At 40.4% G+C, this 20,149-nt stretch overlaps 1 protein-coding gene across 2 annotated transcripts in view; it reads right to left on the bottom strand.

Moving 5' to 3' along the window:
• LRRC1 (leucine rich repeat containing 1) overlaps nucleotides 1-20,149 on the bottom strand; it is a 98,129-nt gene that overhangs the window by 63,230 nt on the left and 14,750 nt on the right. For both annotated transcript variants that reach the window (XM_032104644.1, XM_032104645.1), the window contains exons 2-4: nucleotides 19,480-19,597; nucleotides 5,343-5,421; nucleotides 2,066-2,155 (exon numbers count right to left, since the gene is read on the bottom strand). In XM_032104644.1, the coding sequence (XP_031960535.1) occupies nucleotides 2,066-2,155; nucleotides 5,343-5,421; nucleotides 19,480-19,597 (287 nt within the window). The remainder of the gene's footprint in view (nucleotides 1-2,065; nucleotides 2,156-5,342; nucleotides 5,422-19,479; nucleotides 19,598-20,149) is intronic.

Raw genomic sequence — 20,149 nt, 5'->3', positions numbered from 1 at the left:
AAAAATACAATATTCACATTCCAAACAACTAACGTGGGAACACTTCCCAGATCAAAGCACGCCTGTCAGACTTGAATAAAAGTATGTCTCTCCAGGAGAATTCACCAAGACAAGCTTGTGGCTCTTCCCAACACAAGGGAGGACCCCAGATTTTTGACTTCAATGTTGAGGATCAGATCCTGACTTTGAGGAAGGATGGGTTGCCTTGCTCTGTTCTGCAAGAGCTCACGCTGAAATAGTATCACAACACTTCCATGAACTGCTTAGGATCAGTATGAGGCAAATTTTTACTTTTCTTTCTTGCACAGCTCCACACATGATCTCTATAAAGAGCTCTACAAATTCTGGTATCCCCATTTTAACCATACTTGTTTCCAGTCATCTGCTCCAAAACAGAGGCTATCACCACTCACACTACCAAATGAGAGGCAGGACAAGCAATATGCCAGAGCCACCACAGCCAGTGAGCTCTCAAGGAAGCCAACAATCTTCCTGTAGCTACTGTCTGCAGAGCAGCGGTCCACACCATGCTTTTGGGAATCGTGCTCGTCATGTTTCTTGTATTTATTTTCAGAATCAGGCAGGATCCCAAATTTTTTGCCTTGATTTTCAGTAAATGCAAAGCCTGAACAGGCCTTTTCTTAGCTGCCACTGCTGAAAAAGCTGCACAAAAAGTTTTGTGAACTTTTATAGTGAAGGAAGAATGTCACAGAAGTCCTGGTCCATGCAATTTTTAGATAAGACTCTGCCCTAGTCACTGGGCATACATTATCTGTACCAGTTAGTGCTTGTGGGAGGTTTCAAAAGACATTTTCCACTTCTGTTGCAGCTGGCATGGTGCCAGCTGACAGCTTTCATATCCATGGGAAGTGGCTAAAGTAATGCCAGTCTGAACTTGACTAAATTGCAGGAGCTCGTATTATTAAGATACTTTCTGCAGGACTCCTCTGTTTAGAAACATCTGGATTTTACTGAACTAATATCAAACCATTGCAATGGGTAATAGATATGTGCAGCTATTTGCCAGGGGAGGATACTAAAGATGTCTACGCATGCCTAAAGAGAAACTGGACAAGTACATGAAAGAGATTCATTATGGTCTATCAATTAGACAAACCAAAACCCAAAGCTCAGGAAATCCTATGAACCAGAAACAGGGGATGGAAAGAAGAATCATCAAACACACACTTTTCTTCTGAATCCTCACTAGGCATCTACTTACTGCAACTGCAGAAGGAAGGTGGGCTAGATGAGCCTTTAAGCTGAATCAGCACAGTCAGTCATTCTCATATATTTAAGTGAGGAGACATGGAATTACTACTACTCCTTCAAATTGAAAGAGATACCCTTCTCTCAGCTAAGGGGAAAGAGATTTCCCTTCTGCAAGTGTGGATATTATTTCAGTCAAAAAGAGACAAATAAACATTGTTCACTTTCCATGTGTTCCCACTTTGAAAGTCTGTCCTTTCAACACTACTCTACTTTCCAGAGTGAACAAACATCTTAAAAGCTTATAAAATTTCATGTTAAGAGCTGTTCTATGACTTCTCATTTCCACAGCTCCCACTGGAGTTTTTTTCAAAACCAGACTGCTCCCATAGCTAGTTAGGAACCTTCTAATTTCCACCCTGATCACAGCCAGCTTTTACCCATCTGTTCCTGTGCCAGCAATTGCCTGGTTTTGAGCTAAGCTGCAAGCCATCTGACATGTTCACAATAATGGATCAATGGTCTACTTAGAAAAGCAAAAGGTCAGGTCGGCATGACAAAACACCAAATTAATTTTGCATCTAAAATTACAAGTTATTTTAAATCCTAGAGAACAGAGTTGAACCATACACATACACACTTTAGATTCTGCATTAGCCTGAGAATGCCAAGTGAAAATGCCATGTTTTAAGGTTTTTTTAAACCGATCCCTCCAACTTGAAAGAATGGAAAAAATAAAGATAGACCTGTAAATAATTTTATAGGTGTATTAAATACAATTATGCAAGTCATTCATACAATAAATGTAATAATAAAGAAAAAATAAATTTAAAATAATAAAGTGTAAAGGACTTACTTCCCAATGTTTTCAGGTAGTGCTTGCAGAGAGATGTCATTTACTGAAAGACACGTTAGATTCTGCAATTCAGGAAAGCTTTCAGGCAACCTATGGAGATATTAATTCAAATCAAGGACTTCCAGAAGTATTCACATTCATGTGAATAACACTTTATTTAGCAAGTACACACAGAGGGAGGAATACCCAGATTCCAGCATGAGTCTCAGAAAATTCTAAGGATCATTAAAAAATCCCCATGGTTTAGAGGCGTTAAAATTTATTCTGTGTCAAAGAAGAGGTGATACACCACTCTCTGCCCTGCACCCAATTTGCAACTTCAAAAAGCTATATGGCTTGAGAACATTTTAAGCATTTTTACAACACTGAAAAATAAAATCAAACACATTAAAAAAAAAGGCAGCCAAATTTTTTTTACTGTTATTTTTCTGTATAATCAAATGGTAAAATGATTAAATTTTATTTTTATTCAGGCTCCAGTTACATACATGCTTATAGCATGGCCATTTTGTATTAGCTGCTAGGCTGCTCTTCAACTGCTGCTTTTTTGAAGAAACATTCTGTTCACTACGAAGACAATGTTCTGCTGTTACAGCATTTCACATTTACTGGTTCACAACACAACAGCATGTTAATCCCCCCTTCTCACACTATAAAATGCAATCATATGCAAAACACTTCCAAAATTCCCAAAGCCTTTAGGTCCATCACCCAGTTGGTCTTCTGCAAAGCGTGGCTCCCTGTTCCCTCACACTAAGGGGTTCCTGTGCCACTTGCTGCTCACTGTCTCTACCAAGAAGCTCAGTTTGCAGTTGCACAAGAGACAGGATGAGGTAAAGGGGCCAACGAGGTAAAGGAGCAGAAGCCCCTGGCCCAGCCGCTCAACTTCTGCTAGACCCCCAGGGCATATAACCAAAGATGAAGCTGTAGCATTTGGTTTGGTTCCTGCTCTCCCCATCACCCAGCTCAAGGCACACGGTAAGACCTGCAGGCAACTTGCCAAATGGAGTCACACCTACAGGCAAATACAACTCTGCAGAGTGGGGATGGGGAGAAGGAAAAAGGCAAATTACAATGTGGGGCAGGAGGGAATTTTCATGTGACCAATTCTGTACTGCACTGCTTCACATTCTGGACCTTATCAACAGAAGATGCTCATTATCTTCAAAAGGTGAGCTCCACTGGAACCATTTATTATTATTTAGACTCTAATAAGTTTAGGAGTCGAGTTAAATGGTTTGGTTGTCTTTTGCTCACCCCTGATGTTAACAGGTAGCTGGACTCAATGATTATTGTAGGTCCCTTCCAACTAGAACTATTCTATCTATAGCATGCAGTGGACTTCCGTATCTATAATAAATCTATATATATGTATAAATATCTATAAATAAATACCTATAAATAAATGCATCAGCTTTTTACTGATATAAATAATAAACCTGAAATAATTTGAAAACAACTGGAAAAATGGTCTGCCATCCACGTTTAATGCTCCAGTTTCATCAGTGATTTGACACTGAGGTAACATACTGTATTAGTGGTAGGACATTGCAAAGATTTCCGACTGGCTTTTAAGCTTAGAGAAATAAGGACAAGAATCAATGGCTAAAATAAAGCTCCAGAATATTACACAAAAATAACTATTTGACTTTCCCACTTTTTTTTTTTTTTTTTTTGCCTGAGCAAATCAGTGCCAAAACTGACATGCTATTATATAGGTAAAACTGAAATTCTGGATCTCATCACAGAAAGACCTGACAACCATATGTAAACAGTTTCTGGAATGTGTGCTTTCTAACTTACTAAACTGCTTGGACTGATGTTTTCCAGGACATGCATACGCTTTGGAGCCACTTTATCAAGAAGTTTTAGAATTCCCTTAAATTGCCAACAAAGAGTTACGAGATCTATTTCAACACCACTGAAAAACTCTTGTGAATTCCACGAAGCTGTAGCTGTGCATTACTATTGTTTAAGGAAACACATTACTCAGGCCTCAGGCCTTACTGAGCACACAGAATGAAGAAAGATAACTAGAACACTACTGCTGACAATTTTGATTTCAATACCACGAGACACAGCTCTGAGCTTTATACACTGCAACTGATGCCTGGAAAAAAGCTGCTCAGTGACCCTCACCACTTGTGTATCTAAACATCAGTTCAGCCCCAGTTTGCTTTGCCAGATTTCTGTGGTATTATTATCCTCACTATATAAATAGGCTACAGAGCCACAGGGATTAAGATCACAAGTGTCCCTTTAACACTCAGCGATTTGACTTTCAGAGAACTTAGGAGGCACTATGGGCAATATTCAAAGCACACTTCTGAAGAATCTGAGCTGCACATGTGGGAGAAGCAGCCTTGCAAAACCACTGGAGCAGCTTAAGCTATTACAGACTCCTGTTTGTTAGCACTGCAGCAGCCCAGCCAGCCAGCTAACCCTGCAAGTATCTGGCCATCTCAGTACAAAGCAAAGCAGGTCAGTGAGCACCCACTGCAAGCACTCTGGCTTATGTGACTTGCTCGGCATCACAAAGGAGCTCTGTGGCAATGGCTGGTTCAAGAAACAGTTCTCCCAATAGTATTCAAAGGCTTTAACCAGGAGACCACCTCTTCCTTGCCACCTCCACCCCCACTTTAAGAGAAAAATTCCAAGTTCTTCAGCAAATTGAACAGAGAAATGTAAACAAAACTCCTCTTCCACACTAAAAGTGTGCATAGGCTCCAAACATCAGCTCATCAGAACGAAGGCTGGCAGCAGACAGAGCAGTCACCGACATACACAGTGCATTTCTGCCTCATGTTACTGCATGTCACTGTGTCCCAATTGATGGGAGGGTGATGAAATGCTAGTCCATTCTTTAATCATTAGTAAAAGCCATTATCTGCAGCAGCTGATCTAAAGTCTATTCCAAATCATCAGGCACCTGGGTTTGTGCCAATGTATTTGTTCTAGCCATTGCTTTATCTTTCCCGAGCCTTAACATGGTTTTCCTATGCATTTAAGGAAAGGAATGAAAATCATTTTATAGACAATCAGATTTACCCAATCAGATTTTTCTGGTTGGCTAACAAATTTCATCCCCTCCCAAGGAAAGACGCACATCACTTTTTTAATCTGAACTTTTGCTGCAGTGCCTGCCAGAGACAAACACTGTTGGCAATATTACACAGAGAGCCTAGGTCACAATTTTTAAGGGCTTATTTAAAATTGTAATTGTTACAGCAAGATTGCAATTCTGGTGTGTCATGTACTAAGAAGAAGGTGAAGTTACCTAGTCAGTGGATTGCCACTGAAATCTGCTACCTGTAGTGCTCTGCAGAATGAGATGCTTTCTGGTATTTCAGGAATATCTGCAGAAGAAAAAAAAAAGGAAAAAATTGTCAGCAACTGTACTGCATCTGCACCAAAATTATTGCCTAATGACAGTAAGTAACTTGCTACTGCAAGGAGTTATCTTGGTATCTTTCAAGACATTTCAACATGCAAGACTGCTCCCTGTCCAAGTACAGAACTATAGAAGCAGAGCCATTTTGTGGTTTTTCACATCCCATTTTCCCCTCCTGCTCCACATTCATCTTCCTACTACTCACCTGTCCTTGGACTGATCTTTATCAGACTCTGCCCATCAAAAGAATCAGACAACTGATGTGCTAGGGCTGTCCTAAAGAGCCAATTGTAATCTGAACCTCTTGTGATTTGATCAACACATGCCCACATTCTGTAGTGGAAGAAAGTACATGGGAATGGAAAACAATGGAAGGAAGAAGAGAATATGCAAGTCTCTCCACCTGTAACATACATTCACGGAGCAGAAACATCCTCCCTTATAGCATAGCCAAGTAATTTGAAAATATTATTCAAAATGACAGGTTGCAAGTAAGTGCTACTACACTATTTCAGATTGACAGGAAGAAAACAGAGGTATTTGTACAGAAAACAGGTGAGGTTTTTTTCAAGGAACTTAAATACAACACGCTTATCTACTCAAGTCAGGTACATCTTAGAAATATAACTGTCTTCTCGCCCTCTTACTGCAAACTGAATCACCACAAATAGGCTGTGAGTCTTCTGGTTAAGTACTTGTTCACTGTGACTGAGATCCAGCAAAAATGAAACATACTTTTGGTTTCCTTGAATCTCAAAATGAATCTTTATGATTGATTTTAAAAGTAATTTTTTTTAAAAAGCAAATTTTAAAGTAAAAGTCAGACTTCTGTTTCAAAGTTTACTGCTATTTTCGCTGACCTTAGCAGCCCTGTATGATCTAAATACATTGAAAAAAAAATGTGGGAAGTAGTTCTTTTCCTACCCAGCTGAGTAACTTCAGATTTTCTCCCCAAAAGAGGTGTGATAGAGAAAGAAGGATAGAAAGGAAGAAAGTACTTGCTCACTAGGTTCATTCCTTGCCAGGTAATCTCAGCAAAAGCATCTGTTTTGCTCAGAACAAAATCACAGAATGGTTTGAGTTGGAAGGGATCACCTAGTCCCACCCCCCTGCCATGGGCAGGGACACCTTCTACTAGACCAGGTTACTCAAAGCCCCATCCAGCATGGCCTTGAACACTTCCAGGAATGGGGCGTCCACAGCTTCTCCTGGCAACCTGTTCCAGTGCCTCACCACCCTCACAGTGATTAACTTCTTCCTAAAATCTCATCTAAATCCAGTCAAATAGACACTGCAACTTTTATCTTGCATTACAGCAACAACAAATACTGGCACTGAGCTTGGCTAACCAACAGCAAGTAAAAAACATGCCATCCACTATCTAGTCTTCATGCTGTTCTTCCCTGGAAACTAGCTGGAAACATTCTGAAAGGGACATCTCTATTTCAGAGCTTCTGAGGACTCAAAATTACTTATTTCTTTGCGACCAACCCAGTGTCCACGAATTTTAAAATGCTTTTATGTACACACACAACCCTTTCACACAGAGATACAGACTTTCGCATGACTATCATTCTCACAGATTAAAAACAAAACAACAAACAAACCACAAAAGTAAAGCTGAAGTAAAAATAACTATCCTGGTTTGTTTGGGGGAAAAAAAATATACACACAAAAATGCAACATATAGAGCAGAAGATAAATCCTCAATGCAAAAGTTTCTAAAACTAATCATGCTACTGATTTCCTCCACCAAAGTATTGTTTCACTATACTGCAAATAGTTTCTCTTCTACTTGTGTATTATGTACTACGAAACCCAGAAAATACACCTTCTCAGCCAAAATATTTTGATAAGCTTTTTCTGTTAAAAAAGTCTTGGATATTATCTGTAAAAGCCAACAAGTATCCAAGCTAAGAAAAAGTTACTCCAATATAAGATACTATTTACAATAAGACAGTATAGGCACTGCTTATAGTTTGGATGCATTTGCAAATTACTAAATCTGTTTTAGAAATAAAATTTGCTCTCCCAGAGTATGAAGGCACTACATGAGAAATTACGTTTCTTCAACAGGAAATGTAAACAGACATAGGGAAAACAAGGGAAATTTCATTTTTCTGGGTTTTTTTGCACATAATCTCTGACCCAGGAGACCGGGGTATAGGAATGCTGGAAGAAGACTTTTCCATGGTCAAGAGGGATTGGTGTAGAGAACACCTAGGCAAACTTGACTTCCACAAGTGGATGGGCCCTGTCGGTACACACTCACGAGTGCGGCCAGAGCTGGTGGACACCACAGCCAGGCCACTCATGATCATCTTTGAAAGGTCAGGAGTAGTCAGCATGGATTCACACTTGACTGAATTAATTGCCTTCTATGATGAAACAACTATCTGGATGGATGAGGGGAGAGCAATGGATATCATCTCCCTGGACTTTAGCAAGGCTTTTGACACTGTCTTCCACAATAACCTCATAGACAAACTCAGGAAGTGAGGACTGAATGAATGGACAGTGAGGTGGACAGAGAACTCGCTGAGCTGTGAGTCCACACCTGGAGTGCTGTGTCCCATTCTGGGCTCCCCAGTACAAGAAATACAGGGAGCTCCTGAAACAGGTCCAACAGAGCACAACAAAGACGATTTAGGGATTGGAGCACCTCTCCTACAAGGAAAGGCTGAGAGAGCTAGGCCTGTTCACCTCCAGAAGAGACAACTGAGAGGGGAACTCATCAATGTCTATCAATATATGAAGAGATGGTGTCAGAGGATGTTTCCAGGCAAGCAGTAGGACAAAAGGCAACAGGCAGAAACTGATGCACAGGAAGTTCCACCTGACCATAAGGAAAAATGTCTTTACTGTGCAGGTGACCAAGCACTGAAACAGATTGCCCACAGAGGTCGTGGAGCATTCTCACAGGAGGTATTCAAGAACCAGGTGGACATAATCCTGGTGCAATGTGGTCTAGGACAATCCCACTTGAGCAGGGAAGGTGGATCAATGACCCACTGTGATCCTTTCCAATATTACCCACTCTCTGATTCTGTAAAGTGCATTTTCCTCCCCCTTGCTTGATACTTTCACTATTCATTTTTATCCTCTGCCTATCTGGACAAAGGCTGGACAAAAATTCAGCGCAGCCCTCTGAAGTGAGGATCATTATACATTAACTGAATTCAAAAAGGTTGAAATGTAATTCACTTTCATTGCCAGGCATCTTAAAAAGATTTCTCAAGCAAAACCCAAGTTATGAGAAGATACTTTATCACTACATGTGAAGACTAGCGTAATATTGCATTGAATAAATGAATTCAGAAGAGAAAAGGAGAGGAGCATTTTAGTACATGACAAAAAAATGGAGTGATAATTGTAGCAGAGAAGATAATGGTACATAATAAAAGTATTGATATGATCAACTGGAATGCAGCAGAGGATATTAAAATATATAAAGAAGTCCTTGAAGTCTTGATGTATTAAGAACCTTTCACCATTAGTGTTGACTACTCAATTTTGTTACAGACGTTAACATGTATGTACCTGCCCATATCAGCAACAGTAAGGTTGAATACTTTTCTTGCCACTGCTGGATAACCAGCTCAAATCCTACTTAAATATCTACGTTTCTTCTAATGCTACACTGCAGCGAATGCTCTGCATTTACACGATGCCCCAGATGTTCTGGCATACAGATTGTGCAGCACTGCTAATAATAAAGCCATAAACCAAACATAAGCCCTGTGACATGTGACAGTACAAATACACTGACAGCAAAAAAGAAGTTGTGGCTGCAGAAGTGGATCAAAATCAAGCTCAGCAGTCATGTATACAAGAGGGTATGTGTCCCCTTCTCCATTCAAAACACCTCTTCAGATGCTTATTGTTATAGTCTGTACAAGAATTTGCTAACAATTTAGCAAGCCCTGTACAAATAACTTTAGAAGTAAAATTGCCTCTAGGGAATTCTGTACTGTCTGGATGAGGAAATAACTTCTAAAAATCCTTTTGTTTGATGATAATCCTTTCTTCCCTTTTCTTTTTTTTTTTTAAGATTTTTACAACAGTTACATCACTCAATCCACATTCCCCCACTTTTCTTCCTCTAATGGCTGGGAGGGTAATTTTTAAACAGATAAAATTTTTGTATAGCACATTTTTCGAGCATTTTATATTACATTTCAAGAACTGATAAAATTTCATCTACCCAAAGGCTACAGTATAGCCAGCATCCTTTATACATCCTGCAATATTGAACATAATTTCCAATACCGAATCAATAAGACAACAGCAATGACCAGGAAAATCCTAGGCTGTGACAGGGCTGCCAGACCAGAGCTACTCAAACAATGATTCTTGATCTGATCAAAGTAAAAAGTATTTTTGCAAGAACTTTGCCGAAGTCTCAGACATGAGAGATACACCACATTCCTGAGGCAGAGTTTACCACGCTCGAGAGTCTTTCAGGGAGCAACTACTGGATGCAGTCATATTTTCCAGTTGCGAAGGCAACGCAGAGCACCGCGTGTTAGGAGCACTGGAGCTGGCACACTGCATACACCCCAGCAAAAAGTCAGCTGATTTACCTGGTAGAAAATCCACCAAGATGTATACAGTATATACAGCACTTTTCCATAAGACAAAACACCTTTAACTGCTTAGTAGTAATTCATAAATGTAATTAAGCAGTTGATTACTTTACACCAAATTTATACCCAGGGAAGCCCATTCTAGACTCAAAGACTGTGAATCCATGCAGCATTATCCCTCAGGAGAGATAACCAGCAGCAAACCAGGTCTCATCCATCCAGTTCAATACAGACTATTTTTCACCCTCCGTGTACATAATATGCATTATCAACTACAGTATTTATACACACACACACGGTCCATTGAAGCATTAAACACTGGAATACTCAAGTGATTTAGGAACCTCAAGGTTCTTTTGTCACTTCCAGGGAGGTTTTTCTGTGCCACCCACCTTCTCAGAGGGATCTCTGAGAAGCCTGCCCTTGGAAAAGCTGTTTTCCAGCCCTGCTGTCCACCTCCTCCTGCCGCTAAACATGGAAGGAAACTGCCCATTTTGTCAAATACCTTTCAAGTGGTAATTTGCTCTGCAAGCATTTGTTTGTCTTTTTGAAGGGCTCTCCAGCTAGAAAGCCCAGCTGAGCAGGCTGCAGTGTCACAGATGTCCCCACCACATCTCTCTATCCTCCCAAAAGCAGCCAAATGCAGCTCCCAAAGGGTCTGATCCTGCAAGGGGAAGGGATGGAGGAAGGTTACTCATCTTCTCCCTCCACTTCTACACCGAGATCATGACATACACAATAATCAGACAGGTTTCCCTTTTTTTAAAACCAGGAGGCTTTGCTACTAGCCCTGAAGACAGAAGTAATAAACCTCTTTAGGTAAAGTGCTCCAATTTTGGGGGCACAATGTGACAGGAGTAATGTGGTTCTAGCAAAGTCTGTTGAGATTAAATGGTTCTTGAACAGGTTGCAACATTTTCCTCTTCAGTCTCTGAGGATGAGGATATACAACATAGAAGACATAAAGCTCTTTTAAGACCTGACGCTAAAGCTTTAAGGAAAATTTACCAACAGGTTCAGGTTGCACTTTCTCAAGAAAATCCCTCACTGAATAATTAACAAGAAACTGAAGAGACGTCTCATTTCCCTCGCTTGTGGATACATCCCTTTTCCAAACAAGAGCACCGGGGAAAAGAGTCCTCACAAAACAACATTTCATGCATACATATATATTAGACATGTTACTTGAAAGAAAACTTATGCAGGGACATAAGAACAAGCTGGGTTTTTGAACAGATAGCACGCAGTGATTCAACATACTATCCTCCTCAGCTGCAGCAAGCAGCAGTAAGAGAGATCAGGAGCTGTAAATTCGAAACTGGAGGAAAAAAGAAGGGGGGAGAGAGAGGGGAGAGCTTGAAGACCACATTGCAAGGAAACAATAGTTCCAGGTGAATTAAGTGGAAGAGCCCAAGTTTGACAACAAATTTATGTCTTCTACCTTTTCACATATATATGCCAGTCAAGAGTTAAACAGAAGAGTTAATGGAGATGTTTTTATACGAATTTCTACCTTGGACCTCAAGGACAACAGGAATTAAATACTTTTAGTCTGAGAGGTAAGACGGAGAAAAATGTGAAAACTAATATTCTACCTACAAAGCTGTAGATGACAGAAAGTGTTTGAACCGTTTTAACAGCAAAGTTCCAGATTTACTGGATTAATTCTTCAGTAACTTCATTGTCATGTCATCTTACCTTCTCAATAAAATAGAAACCAAAACCCATGCAAACCTGTGAATACAAAAACTAAGAATGCCTGTCTGCAGATAACCATTTCATGATCTCTAATCTAGATTATCCAGAAAATTAAGTCTTTATTTTATGTCACTCCTACATGTATTGCCTGATGTTTAACACTCTAACTGATACTTCAGGCAGGCCTAAGGTTTCTGTGTCCAACTTGGCCTGCTCCCTTCCATAGATTTCCCTTGAATTTGCATGAAGGCACTATTGCTAGATGCACACACAAGTACATTAGCAAAGCCTCATCAGAAAGAACAGTTAAATCTGGCAGAATATGCCATGATGGAAAAATCCACTTTTCTGTAATCAATTTTAAAATAACCTCTTCCAGACTTCTCCAATTAAATTATTTTATCATGAGATTTCATTTATCTTCACTTTCTCAATCACAATCAGCACTTGCTGCTTCTTTCTTCTCCTTGATGAGAAGCCCTGCTCAAGGACAAGGTCCAGTAATTTTCTCTCCGTACCTTACTTCTCCTGCTGCATGTAAAGCTCTCCTCTTCCTCCAACCTACTGACATAAAATTAATTTTAGTGACACAGATTCACAAATCAGATTCACTTTTACATCACTTCTTCAAAGTGAGCAAGAATTTCTACACATCTGAGGGACTATGCAGAGCTCCAGAGTCCAAAAGGAATTTGCAGTAGGTGTTTCTTTCTTCCCTAATATGCTCCTTTGTACATTGATCACTAAACTACACGTGTAAGACATTAAAGTGATGATGGTTTTAAGTACAAATTTTAAACTAACCTCAAGGGAGAGATGGGAGATAATACAAAGAAAGGTATGTCACAAGGAATTAGAATTGAAAAAAAAAAAAAAAAGGCAACCCAAACATAAAAACCCAAACATGCAACACAACTGTTAGCAAGCAACCATCTAAAAGAGCAAAAAATTCTCTGATCTCCAAGTCTGCTTCACTTTCATTAGCACAAAAAAAATCCCCAAAAATCCCCACAAAACCAAAAACCAGTCACTGTTCAGATTCAGACTGAAGCTTAAGATATTTTAACACCATACAAAACACAATGGTCCCACATAGGTAGGATGTTCCATCCCAGGGTTGCAGCAACTGCATTCACAGGATGCTTTCTTGTATCAGGTAAGACGTGTCCATGCAGGAGTAGGAGAGCAATTCCTGTTTGTCCATAAGCACTCCCCTGGACACAAACCAGAAGACAAACAAGCAACATCCAGCAGGTGCATATGTTAACAAAAGAGATGCACTTGTCAACTATATTGCCTTCTGACACAGGTAGCTGGCTTGAGGTTTTTCTTTGTCCACTGAGCAAGCAAGCATCAATTCCCATTTATCTCTCAGCATTCCACGTTTTGCTATTTGCTACCAGACCTGTTATCAGTACATTCACATCAAGGCAGCTGGTGGCAGGCAGAGAAGAGGATTTCATGGAGGAAGTCTCTGCTCAGATGCTGTGGAAGTGCAGCAGAGGTGACAGCCAGACTCCATGCAAAAAGCACAAAGTAACAGCAGCAGCGGCCAGACAAGAGCAGAGTCCATGTGAGGCTGTGGGACAGGATCAGAAGACTCAAAGTGCTTCTCCCTACTTAGCTTATCTCTTCACTGTAGAATAGCTGGATCAGCAGGCCAGGCTGAACTGAAACAAGTGTTCAAGCCTTTCCTCCCTCAGAATTTCTAGTTTGAAAAAATACTGGTTATCCTGCTTTCAGTGGGGGAGAGGAAAAGGAGAGCACTTGTTCTGTGAGCATAAGGGAGGTAATCCTACAGTACAGATGACAGGTATACCTTTGAGAGCAGATGGCTGAATTAAAAAGGGAAAGCACTACTGATGTGCAGGCACTGATACAAACAAGTCAGCTGAGTCTCAGAGTTTTAGAAAAGCAGAGATTCTACACTGCTCTTCAGCAGGACAGACTGATGGATGCTCTGCAGGAAAGATGCTGCCTGCTCACCTGGCCCTCCAATGATTTGTTCAATGAAATTTACCTATCACACAATGCATGTGGTGTCCTGAGGATGACCAAGATCTCTAAAGAGACTGTCAGGTTGTAAAGTGGCTAGAAAGAATAAACATTTCAAATAAAAAGCAGAAATATCAAATCACCTGCAGCTGAAAGTGGAACAGAAAAATACCATTGTTGTAGAGTTCTCCAAGTACCCTGAGAACTGAAGACAGAACAAAATACAAGTTTCTAAATTTGCAACTGTGATCCATCTTGGAAGCAAGGAAAGCATAAGAATAAGGCTCATGGAGCACTTGGATCTTCTAGAGACTGACTTCCAAAGTCTTGGACCCTGCCCAGGCCTTGCACAGCAGCAGTGTAATCTTTCCTTACACAGTGTAGTGACTATTGAGATGCTTGTGAGGAACCATCTCTACTGTTATGGTAATCCTAAAGTAGCAGATTTATCTTTGGTCAAATCTGTAATAATTTTCATATAAATGACAGCATATGGCAACTGTGTGCAGAGAGGATTTTGGAATGAGACTATCCTGATGTCACAAGACTTGTGTCCAGAACAACCCCACTATCAATACAATCATAAGATCAGTTTAGCCAGAAACTACAAAAATGGGTAGCAACTATCATGTAGCCAGAATTCTTCTCTGAGGTGGCTATGAAATATGAACTGTACACATTAAACAAACAGTATTATTCTTATTGGATATCACAGTAAAGAACCATGTTGAGATTTTGGCATCAAGCATCATGCAGAGCCAAATATAGCTTAACAAGATGCACCCACACAGAGATTTCCTCAATAGATGCCACAGCCAAACCCATCACTCCTCAGCTCACAAGGTAATGGATCTCAGCTCCACTGAGAGCTGAGTCAGCAAACAGAACCAGAATAATCTATCTACCAGTAATATAAAAATCCATTTAATTCTCCCACTGCACTCACACTTGCATCTTTTCCACAGTTTTGAGACTTGGGGCTTGGACATAACACCGAACTGCAAGGTCACAGACCACTTCCAGAGAAGAACACACCATTTGAGTCCCTTTACCTGCTGCCAGCTGGAAAGTCACTACAGTCAGTCAGTGCAAAACTGCCAGCACAGAGCAACTACCAATGCTACAGGCTTGCATGACCAAGTCCTCAGTACACACATTCAATGGAAGCAAGAGAAGCAGCAGAAAAGCCTGCCAGGCTTTGGTCACAAAGAGACAGCATCTCACAGGTAGACACAGCAGTGCAAGAAGCTCCTCTCCTACAAAAGCAACGGGGTTAGCCTGCATCAGAGAAAGGGGTGGACAGCAGGACGGTTCAAATGGCACTCCTGAAGCTGGGAAGGGTAGGAAAGCCACTCCAGTGCCTCATGTCTAGCATCCCAGCTCACAATAATTTTCTTTTGATGCTAGAAGAGCTGAATTAAACAAGCTGCTGACAATGTGTCAATGGCTGTGAAAGGTGTATGACATTAGGAACAAAACCTGGCTTCCACAGCACACCTGTTAAGAGAAAGTGTGTGCAGGATAGAAATTTCTTTCAAATAAGAATGCAACAGTTAAATTAACACCTTCGGGGCATTTTAAGGAACATGCAATATCATGACAAAAACACATCAGTGGAGTTAGGAGGATTGAATATTTTTGTCAGAGGCAAACAAAAACCCCTCTTCTAGGAGAAAAGGGATACTAAAAAGGATTGCATCACCTCTGGAAGAACACAGCATACATACATAGTATACATAATCCCAAATATCAACATGCATTAAATTAACTAAAGACACTTTATGCATTGCCCCTCCTGTTTAGAAGCAGCTACAGAACAAGAAAAGCCATTAACATTTTAATGAACCTGGGATGGCAGGGCCTTAAGCTTTAAGAATTTGGCCTCCAGGGGCTGTGCAAGAAGAAAAGGGGGGATGGAGTCACTGAAGAAAATCTCTGGGGGGTGAACAGCATGGGTAGCAACCTGCTACAACTCACAGGGATCTGAAACACACGGCATGCCTTCGGAAGAAAGGGAAGCTTAATGAAGTGCCAGTCCAGGCACCAGGAAAGAACTGTAGAAATTCAAGCACGTCTTTCTACCTTGGGAGATTGCACTTTATGAATCACGGGGTCTTTCAGGAATTGCCTGAGGGAATGTCCAAGTGCTATGGGAATAAAAACAGCACACAGACACTTCTGATTATGCTTAGAGCAGAAGCTCTCCCTCTGTCATGCAGAGCAAAAACTTGCACTGGAGCTCAATGCAAAGAACTGGAGAGTACCCAAACTTTAGGGTCACCAAGCAAGAATGTTTCAGTGACCCAGTGTCTTCACAGAATTCACCCATGATATGAGAATCCAGGAAAAGATTTAACCAAGCTTGGGGAGTCTGACAAAACCAGAAGTATTTTCAGACACACAGCAGGTGACTATCTATCTCAGGGAATACTCTGAGTTTCAGACATGCTTTGCCAGCAAGTCAAAAGCTCAGGCATCACTGTTGAAATCCTACAAGTCTGTTTCCTTTAGCCTTGCAACAAGTACATCAGCTTTTTGAACAACCTGATACTAAGAGGCAGAGATAAACAGGATTGCCAAATAACCTTCAAAGCATTCACCACCACTATGCTGTTTTCTTAGCACAGCTTCTCTGCCCTCTTATATTCCAGTCCTTGATTCATCCATTCAACCTTTGCGCAAATAACAGCCTCAGCCAGACTAGAAAAGCACAGTGGGGATGCTTCCTAGGAAAATCTGCATGAACACATGGCCTTGCAGGGAATAAGAAACATCAACATGCAAACAATCCAGGAAAAGTTTAAGAATATATGGCTGCTTACCTTCCCAAATCCTTTTCCTTCTGCACCACTGAGGCTATCCTTACCCTCCCCAGACTTCTCTCACATACACAGGGAGCATCAAATTTACATCTGCTGAAGATTTTTTAGTTTTATTTCTTGGAGAGATTTTTGTAGTTCGATATTCACTCATTGACCAAGAAACTGCTTGAAGAATTAATTATTGTAGCACATTTTTAACATATACTAGCATGTCTTGGGCATTTTAAAACACTTGAGAATTTGAGAGAGACACATTTAAGAGTTTCCTTATGGACCTTTTCCAAGTGCCTATGAAGCAGGGCTATTACACAGCACATAACACTGCATGGCACGGGTATCCAGAGCTACCTCCAAAGATCAGGAGGGATTGTGCCTGGAGGGACTGATCCCTCCTCCAGATTCAACACCTCACTGCTGCTCCAAGTACAGCTGGCCACTGCAGCCTGGAAGAGCACCCAAGTCCATCCGTATGATATAGCCACCATCTCATGTGGCTTCAAAGATCATATGCTGATCAAAGGGTTGTAAAGCAGGAGAAAGGAAGGTATGTTACCATTTTATTATGGCAGAAGTGGAAGCACTCCGTTTATTGAAAATCCTTTCCTCCTTCTGTGATGAGAGGTTAAAAAAGAGAAAGCTATTCCTGTGGAGACAATATTAAATGAATTTATATCTGCGTTTTTAAGCTCTTGAGGAAACAGAATGGCCAGAACTGAAGGCAATTAGTGCACCAAACCAGACAACTAGAACAACAAAAAACACAGAACAATGATCTCTTATTTCCCAAGCTCAGATGTCACCATCACACTTTCCTATTCATGCAGCATACTGCATTTTGAAAAGCAGGGCTCTTTTTCTCTGCCTGAAAGGAATACGAAGAGTTCACTTTTTTTTTTCCTAAGTAGTTTTGGACAGTTAGAAAAACAAAACCTTTTGGAGTGCAAACCACTGAACAGGACAAACCTGTGGCAGGTTTAGAATGAGACGTACTGAAAGGTGGGTTCGAAATACAAAGCTAACAAAATACTGTAATCCCAAAAACCTTTGCAAGAATTCCCCCTGCCGCATCCCAGATGGTGTGTGTTTTGCCTTTTGATTTGGAGAACCATGAGACAACCATGAAACAACCAAACAGCGGAAAGTAATACTAGTTATCTTCTGCCACAGCTACCCTGCACCACATTGCATGGTGCATTTTTCATTTGAAGGGTCAAGTCATGCAGTAACTGGGACATAATTAAGTAGAGGGAAGCCTTATCAGTCACCTTCTGCAATGAAACACAAAGAAAAGAAAGCAATGCAATAAAATGGGTATTTTAACACCGAACCTTGGATGTAGAAAAGCAACTGCTCCCTGCCACCTGCATTAGTTCAACCCATTACTGGAGAAAATACTTCCCTGTGCAGTAACTTCTAATGACACATGCATCTACCCAGCCATAAACATTCACACCATCTGCTCTTGTTACAGTTGAGTTCTCAAGCCAACTTCCAAGTCAGGCTGACAAGAGTTCACATGGCTCTGATCCACCAGCTCTTTTCCAACTAGTTACTCATTTGCAAAGAGAATTACTAAGCCAACAGAGGGTTTCTTTTTGTATAAGGTCTGTCACTGACAGCACCCAACTCAGCCAAACTCAGTAGCCAAATACCACATCAACTAATGTTCATGTATTTCTAGAATGTTTTAACTAATCTGTCTCTTCTGTCTCTTGTTTTTTTTCCCAGTTTTCTTCTCTTAAAATGTTTTCCAAATGTGCATAAAATTATATGGTTCACAGAAATTTTTCAGCAATTGCCTGGAGACTCATTATGCTTCATCAGTTATATTATCAGATAAGGACAGAATTTAAAGCACCAAATAAATAAAGGAAATATGCTACAGAAAGGTGAAGTAGCAACAGAATATTCCTCAGTCACAAAGAGTCGATGTGAAGTTAAACCATAAAGCAAAAAAGATTCTCCATTACACTAATTATTTTCTTGAATATTCAAGTACAACCCGCATTTATTTAAAAGGTTACACAACCTTGATCGCTCCCACCCCTTCCATCACAGCTCAGAGAGCATTTTTGTGCACATGCACTGCATGTAAGGAGGCAAAAATAGCTGACAGTTGCTCTAATTTGGTAACACAGATTCACTGTTTCTAGACCACTGGGTCATAAGGCTGCTTAAAGGTGACCCACCAGCCCCTTAACTTCTTGTAGAACTGGTAAGTTCACCAGGCCACAGAAAAAAAAAAAAGTTTTCACTCCATCACAATGCAGGACAATACATGCAACAAGCATTGCAAGCAAACGATAAACCCATGTTGTTTCCACCAACACATTTTAGAAGATACTTTGTCCCAGCATTCTTTTCTGAATTTATCACCGAAGATGACAAACAGACTGATTCTTCTTCCAGAAGTACAACTAGAAATACCAGCACTCTGCCTCTTGCTAATCCCAGGTAAAGAGCAGAGCAGAGATAAAGAACTGGACTTCTAACCCACAGGCAGTCCTTTTTTGAGCACAGAAAGCAGCCTTATTTTTTTTCAACTTTTTTTTCTTTTCCCTGTTTTTTTCCATCTCTAAATGCCAGGCATTTCAGAAAGCATGGGAAAAGAAGTCAACATAGTGACAGAAACACATATAAAACTACCACATAAAGCATTTTTTAAACTGGAAAATAAAGCAGGGTCTTAGAAACGCAGAACTACAGTCAAGGATTATTTTATTGCTGTATTTCTACCACAAGCTCCTCTCTTCTCTTTCCCTCCTTCCCCTCTAGAACTACAGGCAAATCCATGAATTACACCGAAAAGTGTTCTGCAGGATACAGATAACAATTTCTGAGACAGAAAAACCCTACTAACCCGGTTTTCTAGACCATGTCATAGGACTGTATAAAATCAAACAAATTAACTTTGGAGCTTACCATTTCGAGACAAATCAAGTTCCACCAGCTGCATGAAATTTGCTATTTCTGGAGGGAGCCGCTGGATTTCATTATCACTAAGTCCAAGTTTCCGTAACTTCACAAGCTGGAAGAAAGGCTGAAAGAAAGAAAAAATTACATGTCAGAAAATATTCACATAACTCACATATAGGCATGATAAACAATGAGGAATAACAGGAATCACTTTCAAAATGTGAGCTAATTAAGGCTATTGCAAGGCATTAGTTATGTAAATCTCTTTCAGACCTGTATCAGAATGAACATTTTGTTTACATGTAAAAATTAAAACAAACTATAACCCGTGTTTTACCTAAAATGAAAATTTATGTAAAAAAAAAAGAAAAATCCGTAAACCTTGCTGTTAAAGATCATTACAGACAGACACTAGCAAAATCCAGAGTGCCAGCTTCAAGTCATTAATGGAGTGAGACTACCAGGCAGAGTAATTAAAAGCATCCTAATTACACACCAGGGCTCATTAGGAAGTTAATGCAGAGGGACACTGCTAAAGAACGAGATCCAGAAAACTGACGAAGAGGTGCTGACAAGGTCTTCTTCACCGGTGAACACCAAAACCAACTAGGTTACAGAACCAGCCTCCCTCAGGAAGGCTTTCTTTCCAGCCTCAAACACCGTCTGTTCTGTGGCC

Source organism: Corvus moneduloides, chromosome 3 (assembly GCF_009650955.1).
Source record: "Corvus moneduloides isolate bCorMon1 chromosome 3, bCorMon1.pri, whole genome shotgun sequence".
In the NCBI taxonomy this organism is placed as follows: domain Eukaryota; kingdom Metazoa; phylum Chordata; class Aves; order Passeriformes; family Corvidae; genus Corvus; species Corvus moneduloides.
The sequence above is the reverse complement of the archived record's forward strand: the minus strand, read 5'-3'. Positions and strand labels throughout refer to the sequence as shown.